The sequence below is a fragment of the Corticium candelabrum genome, chromosome 5, assembly GCF_963422355.1.
Source record: "Corticium candelabrum chromosome 5, ooCorCand1.1, whole genome shotgun sequence".
Taxonomy (NCBI): Eukaryota; Metazoa; Porifera; class Homoscleromorpha; order Homosclerophorida; family Plakinidae; genus Corticium; species Corticium candelabrum.
In genome coordinates, this window is record NC_085089.1 from 235001 (window position 1) to 247500 (window position 12500).

A 12500-nucleotide genomic window follows, 5' to 3' on the forward strand; every position below is an offset into this window, starting at 1 on the left:
TCTGTCTGTCAGCTTGTCTGTCTCTCTGTCTGTGTGCCCTGTCTGTCTGTCAGTTTGTTTGTCTGTCTGTTTGTCTGTCTGTCCATCTGTCCATCCATATGTCTGTCCATCTGTCTGTAAAAAATTGTCTGTCTGTCCATCTGTCTGTCAATGACTTAGTTGCTCGCAAGGACTGGTTTGTATTTAAAAAAATCCTAGCATATGTACAAGTAGAATCTATACGAGAATAAATTATCTGTCTGTCTGTATGTCTGTCTGTCTGTCTGTTTGTCTGTCTGTTTGTCTGTCTATATGTTTGTCTATCTGTCTGTCTGTCTATCAGCATACCTGAGCTACATTCTCTTGTAACGTTAACAGTGAACTCTTCATCTCCTGATAATCATTCAGCGTGTTCTGCATTTCACCCATGTGCTTTCTCATTTCATTCAAATCATCAGTAACCGTAGTAGGAACGGCACCAACACGACTCGACAATTCATTTACTTTTGCTACAAGAAGACAGTCCGTCATCCCACCCTTGCATCTTATTTCATAAGTTGAGTGACAGTTTACCATCAAGTGAATTGATCTTCGTCTGTATCTCAAGCAGCATGGCCATCACATTCTCACCTGCTGCATCACTATCACCTTGACTCATCAACTGACTCAAATCACTAGCACCAACCTGCACACAAGAAATAAGAGATAGACAAACAGACAAAGAGACAGACAGACAGACAGACAGACAAACAGGCAGACAGATAGAGAAATCAAACAAACAAATAGACAGACAAACAAACAGACAGACAAGCAAACAGACAGACAGACAGACAAATAACAAAGAGACAGACAGACAAACAAACAAACAAAGAGATAGACTGACAGACAAACAGACAAACAAATAGACAGACAGACAAACAGACAGACAGATAGAGAAATCAAACAAACAAACAAACAGACAGACATACAGACAACTAAACAGACATCTAAGCAAACACCCAAACAGACAGCTCCACAGTCCAACAGTCCCTCCAGATAACATTTCCTAGTATCATCATGATCACCTTCTCTGCTAATGCGGCATGCATATCAGCCATCTGTTTCTCTAACATCTCATGTTTCCCTCTCAGCTCTCCAATCTCTCCCAACAGTTTCTGTATCTCTTCAGACGGATGTTGCCGTGGTGGAGATGGCGGACGAACCTCGTCTTTCGTTGACTTAAGAGCTCGTTCCAGCTCCGGCCACGTCACCATCTCTTTCACTGCATCTTTACTCACGCTGTTCGTCAATCCTTCACTCAAACTCATCACGTTCCCACTCAAGGCACTGACATCGATCTAATACACCAAACATCAAGTTCTATTTGTGATTAATGAATAAATGTTGTTGACTGTGATGATGAGTTACTGTTAGTTGTGAGAGTTTTCGTTCAAGTTCTTCAACAAATGCGGCACTCGGTCCTCCATCGGCTATAGAATGATAAGCAAATAGTTAAGTGTGTTTGGTTGGTTGGTTGGTTGGTTGTGTGCACATGTGTTTGTTTGTTTGTTCATTTCCATGTTTGTTTGTTTATGTATGTATGTTTGCTTGTTTGTTTGTGTATGTTTGTTTGTTTGTGTATGTTTGTATGTTTGTGTACACATGTTTGCTTGTTTGTTTGTGTATGTTTGTTTGTTTGTGTACGTTTGTTTTTTGTGTATGTTTGTTTTTTGTGTGTTTGTTTGTGTAAGTATGTTTGTTTGTTTGTGTATGTTTGTTTGTGTATGTATCTTTGCTTGTTTGTGTATGTTTACTTGTTTGTTTGTATGTTTGTTTGTCTGTGTATGTATCTTTGATTGTTTGTGTATGTTTGTTTGTTTATGTATGTATGTTTGCTTGTTTGTTTGTGTATGTTTGTTTGTTTGTGTATGTTTGTTTGTTTGTGTACACATGTTTGCTTGTTTTTTTTGTGTATGTGTTGTTTGTTTATGTATGTATGTTTGCTTGTTTGTTTGTGTATGTTTGTTTGTTTGTGTGTTTTTTGTGTATGTTTGTTTGTGTAAGTATGTTTGTTTGTTTGTGTATGTATCTTTGTTTGTTTGTGTATCTTTGTTTGTTTGTGTATGTATCTTTGCTTGTTTGTGTATGTTTACTTGTTTGTTTGTATGTTTGTTTGTCTGTGTATGTATCTTTGATTGTTTGTGTATGCTTGTTTGTGCAATTTGTTTGCCCAGTTTCTTGTGTGTAATAAAGACGTCTGCATGTTCCTATCTAATTATCATAATTAGTTGTTAGTGTAATATCTGTAATTGAATTAGTGAAACACATTTTAGCATGAGTAGCGACAGCTACCTCAGTTGCACTCAATAGCCAGCCTAGCATACCTGCTGCTGACTCAGATAGGTTGATCTATTACACTGGTGACAGGAGTGGGATATATATATATATATATATATATATATATATATATATATATATATATATATATATATATGTTTTCCTTTTGTTTTGCTTATTTGCTTGTTTCTTTGCTTGCTTCTTGTGTGAGCATGTGCTTAAGCGTGTGCGCATGTGCGTGTACGTGTGCGCATGCGTGTGGGTGTCCCAAACCTGTTGGTTGTTTCTCCAGAGCAGCCAGTCTCGCATTCACTTCATTCATCTCCTCCAACCTCTTCCTATCACTCTCCGCCATCTGATCCCTCAATCTCGCATTACTCTGTTCCACGTCGTTCATCCTATCAGACGAACTCGCAATTCTCTCACCCATTCCCTCCAATCCGTTTATACGGGACATCATCTCATCAAAGAGACCGCTTGACTACACACGCCAACACAAAAACTCAACAAACCATAACAAATACCAACCAAACTCATTACTCTGTCCATCGACTGTTCGGCGGCATCCATTCTCTTCTCCAGACTCGTGTAATGCCACATATCACTTACAGGCTTTCCTCCTTCCGCTGCTCTCTTCATCGCTTCCGGTAGCGTTTCCATCGCGTTCAGACGCGTTTCGATGCGTCCGAGACGATTTTCCAACACACTGACGTCATTGATAGCCGCCAGAGAGCGCGCTGAGTCAATCCGGCCAACCAGCGGTTGCCAATGACTTGCAGCTCTCGACAGACTCGCAGACTGTGTTTTGTCAATCGTGTGTCGTGACCACGCCTCCTCTAATTTATTGCCTTCTTGCCTTTCCACGTTCGTTTTTTCTACTCCCGGTGAAGCATCTCCTTCATGTACACTCATTGAAATGTCCTTCTCCTCTTGATTGTCTGACGTGTCAACATGTTGACTCGCACTGTCTGCAGCGTTGAGAGTCGCTGGAGCAGCAACCGGGACAGGAACGCCGTCTACTCGACCGACGTCTGCGCGTATACTCTGTGCAGCAGCGACTTGTCCGTGTGAACTAGCTGTTGCGCCAATTGACAAGTTGGACGCGTCAGTCTGTACGAATGTTGTTGTTTGTTCTCTTGTTGTCTCGTGTAAATGGCCTACATGACTGATGATCTCTAGTAAAAGACGATGGAGTTGATTGAAGTTGACGACGCCGCTTGGTTGATGTCCCAGGGCCTGCCCTAGTAGATCGAATAAAGCCACTGTAGCCATGCAGCGAATGGACCGTAGCAACCACCTGTTACTACGGATGCTTATACGGGATTCTTAATATACGGGAGGTATTCTTATACGGGATTTTAAACACGGGAAATCGAATGGATGGCAAACAATAGAAATGTAGAATTGGAGCAAGACGTCTTCGGTAAAAATGTGATGTAGTACTGTTGGTAGAGTGAATCAATTGTGATTGGTTTCTAGACATCATCCGAAGAATTAGAGTGCGTCATCTGGAAAATAAATAAAATAAATAATTAATTAATTAATTATTTATTTATTGTATTAATTGCGTTGTGTTGGAGTTAGGATCCTGAACGGAGTGAGAGTTTGGAGGAGTTGAATGTGGTCAGTGAAGATATGGTGTATGTGATGGAACGAGATGAGCAGACGTCGATAAGAATTGAGTTTGCACCAACTGTTGCTCATTGCTCGTTGGCAACACTCATTGGTCAGACAGTCAATAGCATAGTTGTGTGTGTGTGTGTGTGTGTGTGTGTGTGTGTGTGTGTGTGTGTGTGTGTGTGTGTGTGTGTGTGTTGTGTGTGTGTGTGTGTGTGTGTGTGCACGCGTGTGTGTGTGTGTGCACGCGTGTGTGTGCGTGCATATGTGTATTTGTCTGTCTGTCTGTCTGTCTGTCTGTTAAAGAACATTTAGTGAAAACATTAACGCTAATACAGAAAAGGATATATATAACATTAAGAGTTCAAGATAAACGACTGTGGTAGTAGAAGAAAAACTCTAACAAACAGCCATCTGATGTTTGTAGCTATCATGCACAGAATCATTACTACAAACTATTCTGTCAATCTTTTTAGCTAAAACACTGCTATTGCAATGTTGTAATGTTATTGACAGTATTACGTTTTAAATTCAATAGAATTCAGCTTTCCATCTTCATCACATGATCTTAGTGAGATCTGGTGAAATTTCTCTTTGCTATTCCCCCAACGTCCAAAATGTTTGAAAACCAAGGGAATCCAGCAAGGAGAACCTCCACCAGTGTGCCTTTCTTTACTGTATTTCTCTATCTTCTTTTCTTCCCTTTTTAAAGCTGCTGATCCATCCGTTGTGGCTGCATGTGAAATTACTTCTGAACTTCACGGGTGTGCCAGAGAGACATCAAGTTCAACGTTGAAGTCAGTTGCATTATGGACAGCTATGTCAGGTCTGGATTGAGAGCTGCTGTAACAGTCTCGTGGCTCAATAGTGTGAGGAAGTGACACACGTTTCAAACATTCGGACCAAGCAGAGACCATTGAGTTGTGTGACCAAACTGGACCCCCTCCTGTCTTGCAAGTAATGACGTGGTATCCAACGGTGTCCAGTGTCTTTCCACAATCACGTTCAATTATAGATTGAGGCAGTGGCAAACGTAGACTCAACCTCATTAATGCTATCAAGTAGAATCCAGGAGAAATTGCAAGCTTTCTTGAGGTGGGAATAGCGTCTAGCCAGGCTTCTGAGCCCTTTTCTTGAAGGAATCTCTAACGAGCTGCGTCCTTGATTGAAGGTTGTCAATCATGTACTGAACTTGAGATTTTGTTTGTTTTTCAGTCAACTTATGTGAAGTCTTCTGGTGTTAGAGACGAGGTCTGTCAAAGCCTGACTAGGACACAAATACTGCTGTAGATGGTGACTAATGCTATCTTCCTGAGCACTTAGAGACATTGTTTGACTGATTACTGAAGCTAAATGTGGCCGTAGATCTGGAAATCGGTCGGGTAACACTTGCAATGAATGAGCCCAACCAGAGACGAATGCAATAGGTGAAATTGAGTTGCAGAAGTCATTTCAAAACCACCATACCTCACTGGAAAAGTAGCTTGTGACCAGGCTTCAGCAGTCATGTCAGTGACGTTCAGCAGTTGGTAACGGTAGTTTGCGTTTGTGTGTCATGGATAATTGTAGCAGGCCATAGCTCATCAGGAGGAATGTTCCTGAGTAGATGACACAAACGATGAGCATGGCAGTAGCGAAGAAGTAAGATGGCACTCTGTGTATCCTTCAGTTGAAGCAATTCTGTACAGAGTAAGCTTCCTGACTGTGCAAAGTCAGTGCAAACGTTTGAAGTGAATGAGCTGTTACCAACTGGGGTCTCCAGGACAATGATACCTTCATTTGAAACAGGAAATGTGACATCAGAAGAGACTGATGCTGTAAGAGAAAGCAATTCAATTTTTGTTTTGCATTTTCAATCCAATTGGTGAAAAGGAAGATCTGAAATCATTTGATGCTGATACAACTGCATCAATTGGCCCCAAGACACAAACATCATCCAGTTATACCAAGCAAGTGACGTTTGGGTTAGTTAGCCTTCTGTAACTCTAACAATGTGTGGTGAATAGTGATGGAAAATAAAGCAGACCAAGTGGGTCTCCTTGGTGGATTCCTTCCTCTGAAGAGAACATTGATACTGTTTTATCGTTGATGTATTAGTGGATTGCTATCAGAGTACATCTGGAACACATGGTTGTATATTTCTAGAAAATACTTGTATACCATCTGCATCAAATATGACCTTCTGATGGAGTTGAAGGCATTTTGACGTCTATTTTTAGAAGTGACCAATGATTGTTAGATTCTAGGAGAAGAGGTATGTGGTTTGCAACCAGCTTAGATCCGCCATCTGTTGCTACACTATGTTGTATTGGGGCAAAGAACTTGGAAAGTGATTGTTTGAGCTGGCAGCAGATAGTCTTCGCAGGGACAGGTCGCAGCACTCTACCAATAGCAATCAGTCACACATCGCCTGACGATTCTGTGTGTGTGTGTGTGTGTGTGTGTGTGTGTGTGTGTGTGTGTGTGTGTGTGTGTGTGTGTGTTCATGTTGTATTATGTTTGGTTTAGGTCTGTGTCTGCGAATCAGTCTTCAAAGAAATCTTACATTTGATTATAAGGTTGGCATTAACAAAGTAGATTAAACATATGCTGTACGTAGATTCTCAAATTTGTGTTCAACAGTTTGCTATCATCTAAGACTATCATTTCATAATGACAGTAATTATAGATTGCGTACACATCATTGTATTGTACATATCAAGTACAGCTTGTTATTGAGCACATTGTCATAGAGAGTTTGTGTGCAGCTAGAGCTGATATGCTCAGAGACATAAATCACTTTACTAGAAAGCTACAGTTAAGTGTTATGTGGGTAGACGTGTGTGTGTGTGTGTGTGTGTGTGTGTGTGTGTGTGTGTGTGCATGTGTATGTGTGTGTGCATGTGCGTGCATGTGTACATGTGTGTGTGCACGCTCAATTGCTCGCATGTGTGTACGTGTGTGTGTGCATGTGTGTGTGTGTGTGTGTGTGTGTGTGTGTGTGTGTGTGTGTGTATGTGTGTGTGTGTACATCTATTGCTCTAAAGTGAAACATGCATTATGGTCGGTTTCTCATCAACACATTGCATCCTACTATGATGATGTCATACAATACATATAGACGGTTTATCTAGGATATGATTCTCTTATGTTACGATTGGCTAGAATACAAACATTAGTGAACACTATGCAGTCACACTAATAGAGTCATGACTGTTACACACACTGACATAACAATCTAGGTACACTACTGATCTTGTATTGTGTTTGTATTAGCTTGATATTTGTATAAAGGAAGGAACACATTCAACAGCAGCAGACAGTTAGTTCACTCCTGATTGACGACATGCAGTTGTAACGTAATGTGATTTTTATTTTACTTTCTAATAGTCAATAAACAGATCAATGACAAGGAGAGAGTCGCTGCAGCAATGGAAGTACCGTCTCTGAGAGATCTGGTGGAAGAATGTCTCAAGGAAAGAGACACATGATATCCAGTATATGCACAATGTGAACTACATAAATGTTGTGCCAACGTTTGACAGAGTTGAGAGATGGTGCAGGACAAAAGTTTCTTGCAGAAACTTTAGGATAAACCGACTTAATCATAGACAACAAACAACAGCAGAAAGACGAGACAACTAGAGTGGATGTCATGTTTATCTAGTCTTGCTCTACTCTGTAGTAGTCGTTACAACTGTGGTTGTAAAGTATTTATTTCTGTGACATTCAAGTTAGTTATTTATCTTACCAAAGTTAGTATTATTTGCATTTCTATTGTCAGTCTGTTCAACAGTTTGCTAAATGATTTAGCTCTAGTGATGCAGCTAGTCTCGATAGCCACGCCCTTTTTACTTCCTGTCAAGGGCACGTGACGGTCTGAATGGCGAAACGAGTCTGTCGATACGTTTGCGCGTTTATCTTTCTGATAATTGGACTAGCACTTATCTTCTTGTCTCTCTTCTTGTTGCCTGTGTTGAGGGATGCTTTCGTCAATAAGGTCCAGATCTCTACATATTTACACTGCACGTGATGATCCTAATTCATGTGTTTTGCAGTCATTGCATAGTGATGCTGTATTGAAGGAGGGATCTGTTGCTTTTAAGGAGTGGAAATCTCCTGGATCTGCTGTTTACTATGTTATTAGTGTCTATAACGTTACGAATGCAGATAATGTCATGAATACGAAGGCGAAACCGAATGTGACTGAGCTGGGACCTTACTACTATAGGTAGGATATACAGTGACACACTGTAGTGAGTGTGTGTGTGTGCGCGCGTGTGTGTGTGTGTGTGTGTGTGTGTGTGTGTGTGTGTGTGTGTGTGTGTGTGTGTGTGTGTGTGTGTGTGTGTGTGTGATTGGCTAGTTGAACTGAGTGACAATTACATATATAGTATTTAATTTCTAATATCTTATTGTTATTAGCTACGAGCGTAAAAGAAGGACACCACATTAAGTGTAGTCTCGCGTAGCCAGCCCCTCCCCTTTTCTATTTTCGGTAGGTGGGGAAAATAGAAAAGGGGAGGGGCTGGAGACTACACTAATTAAGTGGTGGACTGCTTCGCGAGAAGCTTACTCTAGACGGGCTGAATTGACTTCCGGTCTGTCTGTGGGTATGTCGCTATGTACCTATGTTTGTTTGTTTGTAACCGTGTGTCACGCTTGGGGAGTTTGTGGAGCCAATCAGCAATCGTTTTGGGACGCGAAACGTAGGTAACGTAAGTTACTAACGGTAACTCGTCAGCTTGAATGACGCTCGGGAATTTGTTGAGCCAATCAGCAGTCCTTTGGGACACCAACAATGGTGAAGCAACAATCCCGTGCATTATGACAGAAAGCAGAGATGTCGTAAACCTCCATTTTACGGTCAAACTGTCGTCAAACTGAGAAGCGCAGAGAAAAGTTCAGGTAATAGTCGTTAGCGTTTGTTACTTTTTACAAAAGCACTGGCGGATCTAAAGGGGGTTCAGGGGGTTCGGGGAACCCCCTAAAATTTTATGTGACGTCATCACGCGGCGATGACCGCGTACCAGCAGTTGGACAGTACGAGTGAGTCGTACGGTACTCCTACTCTTTTTGTAACCTACTAGGGGTGAACATCGGACGCAATGCGCCAATTCAGCACATGGAAGAGTGTGCCTAACGGCTTCACTGTAAATTCATTAATTACCACATACTTCCATTCTATGGTGTAGGTGATTAAATAGCTAATTTATATCTGGAGGCGTGGCTGATTCTAACTTTTGTGACGTCACGAAACCTCCCATCCAAAAATCTTGAATCCGCCCCTGAAAAGAATCGCAAAACAAACGAATTCATCGTTCTTCAAGAAGCCAAGCGAAGGTCCCATGGGACCATGCATCTAGATAGGCACCGTTGCATGCGCACCACTAGCATGTCATCCGCGATCTTCAAGAGAGCAATATGTTCTAAGTAGGACTGATGATGAACGATCGACGTCGTCTTGCAAGAATGATTTGTAGGAAACGTTGACGCTGCTTTCTTCTGGATCCGGTCGCTAGATGTACATGCATGTCGCTTCACAGTATTTTCTATGCAGCTTGGAGACGTACATTGATCTATAGCTACAACGAATCAGCGGAACAAGAGATGGCGACGGCCTAATAAAAGCATGATAATGATCTGATGATCCATGTCAATAATTAATTAATTGACTTCCAGTGATGCAAGAGCGCGCTATACATGCAGAATTGAGAAATAACGTGGACAACAAGCCAGCTCCGTGGAAGAATTGCACGACTGTCACGCATGTGCATGCGCGAATTCACTAGGTAGTGTGGGACATTGATGGTATTTAGTTAAGTTAATTAATTATCTTTAATCACATTGATGAACCCATGCGTTTCAAAGAATTACCGTATACATTCTAGCAACAATCAAGCTAATGATTAATTAATAATAATACAATAAATAAAAAAATTAATAAAATTTACATTGATATTTACAATACACACAACGTCACTTCTGATACTTGTGCTGAATTCGAAGTATCTATAGTGTGAGACATTGATTTAACTAATTATCTTACTCACATGGACGCATCCCGTATTTTCAAAGAATTATACATTCTAGCAACAAGATAATGATTAATTAATGATAATGACAATAGATAAACAAAAATTCAATAAAATTTTTAATAACATTCACAATAAATACACACACACACACACACACACACACACACACACACACACACACACACACACACACACAAACACACACACACACACACACACACACACACACACACACACACACATACACACACACATGCACACACACACACACACACACACACATCCACACACACATGCACACACACACACACACACACACACACACACACGCACGCACGCACGCACGCACACACGATCGTAGCTCTGAAGCGACAGTGTAAACACAGCTTCAATTACTAGTTGCTAACAGGTAATGCTGCATGCATGGCATGACTGAGCAGTTATTCCCTTTTGGAACAAATATTTTACATATACACGTATGTATGTATCATATTTGTGCCATCACTGAAATCAATAGATCCGATTAGCGGCGTCGCGTGGGCGCAAAAAGTGGTGGGGTTGACTCGCTGCTGAGACTTTGGCTCCGGTCTTTGATATTAAAAATTTTGAAAATGCTCCCGAAAAGTGGTGGGGCTTTAGCCCCCTCTAGCCCCTATTACGCGACGCCGCTGATCCGATGCAACCATTGATATTATGTATGTATGTATGTATGCATCTATGTACAGCTGTGGCCAAAAGTTGTCGGACACATGTCATGTTTTATGTAAATTGGTCATATTTGGTTAGAAATGCAGTTATAGTTCAGTAATACATCCAATTAACAATTATAATTGAGATAACAATATTTTTATTATAAATATCGATTATGCCCAAAAACTAACAAAACAGGATCATTAAATATATGGAGTAACATGTAACATAGGAAAAGACATCATTTGAGATAAGAATAACAGCAACAATTTAGCAATATCACAGTAATAATTGCTAGTATTTTGTACACAGTCCCTTGGCACGGATCAGAGCTGATATCCTTGTCGCATGCTGTTTACCAGGTTCTGGCACCTCTCAGGAGCTATCCTCTGCCACTCGTCCTGGAGTACAGCCTTCAGCTGGGCCTTGCTGGTCGGCTGGTGACGTCGGACAAGCATTTTCAGGTCGCCCCACAGGTTCTCAATTGGGTTTATGTCTGGTGATTGCGGTGGCCAGTCCATCACCCAAACATTGTTGGTCTGGAACCATCGTCTTGTTGAGACTGAGGTGTGGCATAGAGAATTATCCTGCTGGAATGTGTAGTTCTGGCCATTCCGGAACATCTCATGAGCTGCAGGTAACATTGTATCACGGAGAATAGCCTGATACTTCTCAGAGTTGATTGTTTCGTCACAGACAGTCAGCCTTCCAACTCCAGAACTTGACATGCACCCCCCAGACCATAACAGATCCAGAGCCATGCTTCACTGTGGGAACGATGCAGTCTTTGCTCCACTCTTCTCCGGGCCTTCTTCGTACCCTCACATTCCCTGGAGTTGCGAACAACTGGAAACTGGATTCGTCAGACCATAACACACGGTTCCACTGTCTTTGAGTCCATTTTTTGTGCCTACGAGCCCAAGCCAGCCTCTTCCTCTCCTGGTCAGGTTTGATGAGTGGCTTCTTTCGGGCCTTGCATGACCTCAGACCATGGTCTAGCAACCTTCTGCGAGTTGTCCTGACGGAAGCAGTCACAGCACCACCATTATTCCATTCTTTGTGCAATTTTACTGCTGTTTTCTTCCTGTCTCGCAAGCTCATCCTGCACAGGTTCCTGTCGTCTCGAGCGGTGGTGACCCGTGGCCATCCAGTGCGGCGCCTGTCCCTCACACTACCGGTTTGACGAAGTTTCTGGAGCAAGGCTGCAACGCTAGCAGGGAATTTACGAACCCTGTGAGCAATCTGGCGGCAGCTGAGACCCTCCTCATGCAGCAGCTGGATCCTGATCCTCTCCGCCTCGGTGTAGTTCCGTGTCTTGGTCATCGTGAGCTTGGTATGAGTCAAATTGCTCAGAAACTTCTGCTAGACTTATAGCTACAATTGTGCAATAAAATTGTGGTTTTTAATATAGTTTTATAGGCCATTCTCTAAATGGCGACAAACACATCTGTAATGGAATACGTAGTTATTGGTCAAATAATTGCTATACCAGGTTAAAGTAATTTTGTCATCCCTAAATCTGCTTAAATATTGGTGTAATATACTCTCTTTGAGTAAACAGGTCATAATGTTCAGTGCAAGTTCTGGTGAGAACCATATTTTTCACTTTAACTATATTTTTTAAGGTGTCCGACAACTTTTGGCCACAGCTGTATGTACGTATGTATGCATGTATGCATCTATGTATGTATATATTATACGTTGGTCAAAAAAACGGTTCAAGGACGAGCTAAAGGCAAACCTAAAGTCTTGCAACATTAATTCTCAGCTTTTGGAAAAGTAGCTATCGACAGGCCATTATGGAGATCGACGTGCAGAACTGCTATTGACCAATTTGAACAACATTGCTGTGCAACCCTAATGTTCAAACGACAAGCCAGA

General features: G+C 41.6%; 3 protein-coding genes across 3 annotated transcripts in view; 2 read left to right on the plus strand and 1 right to left on the minus strand.

Moving 5' to 3' along the window:
- Positions 1-3618, minus strand: part of LOC134179497 (uncharacterized) — a 7660-nt gene extending 4042 nt beyond the window's left edge. The window contains exons 1-6 of the mRNA XM_062646408.1: positions 2836-3618; positions 2569-2776; positions 1387-1448; positions 1044-1316; positions 553-664; positions 328-488 (exon numbers count right to left, since the gene is read on the minus strand). Of these exons, the coding sequence (XP_062502392.1) occupies positions 328-488; positions 553-664; positions 1044-1316; positions 1387-1448; positions 2569-2776; positions 2836-3567 (1548 nt within the window). The 5' untranslated portion in view covers positions 3568-3618. The remainder of the gene's footprint in view (positions 1-327; positions 489-552; positions 665-1043; positions 1317-1386; positions 1449-2568; positions 2777-2835) is intronic.
- Positions 3611-7711, plus strand: LOC134179500 (cytosolic iron-sulfur assembly component 2A-like). The gene is made up of 6 exons (XM_062646410.1): positions 3611-3718; positions 3775-3794; positions 3880-4021; positions 6421-6470; positions 7168-7213; positions 7282-7711. Exons 1-6 carry the CDS (start codon positions 3676-3678, stop codon positions 7380-7382), a joined length of 402 nt encoding a protein of 133 aa, XP_062502394.1. The 5' UTR covers positions 3611-3675; the 3' UTR covers positions 7383-7711.
- Positions 7712-7762: 51 nt separating this feature from the next.
- Positions 7763-12500, plus strand: part of LOC134180163 (lysosome membrane protein 2-like) — a 10498-nt gene continuing 5760 nt past the window's right edge. The window contains exons 1-2 of the mRNA XM_062647257.1: positions 7763-7891; positions 7950-8122. Coding sequence (XP_062503241.1) covers positions 7775-7891; positions 7950-8122 — 290 coding nt within the window. The 5' untranslated portion in view covers positions 7763-7774. The remainder of the gene's footprint in view (positions 7892-7949; positions 8123-12500) is intronic.

Excerpts from the sequence above, each read along its gene's own strand:
- LOC134179500 (XM_062646410.1), top strand. The coding sequence starts at position 3,676 with ATGGCAAACAATAGAAATGTAGAATTGGAGCAAGACGTCTTCG. Across the intron at positions 6,471-7,167 it reads ATCTTACATTTGATTATAAG|CTTGATATTTGTATAAAGGA; the intron begins GTTGGCATTAAC and ends TGTTTGTATTAG. Across the intron at positions 7,214-7,281 it reads ACATTCAACAGCAGCAGACA|TCAATAAACAGATCAATGAC; the intron begins GTTAGTTCACTC and ends ACTTTCTAATAG.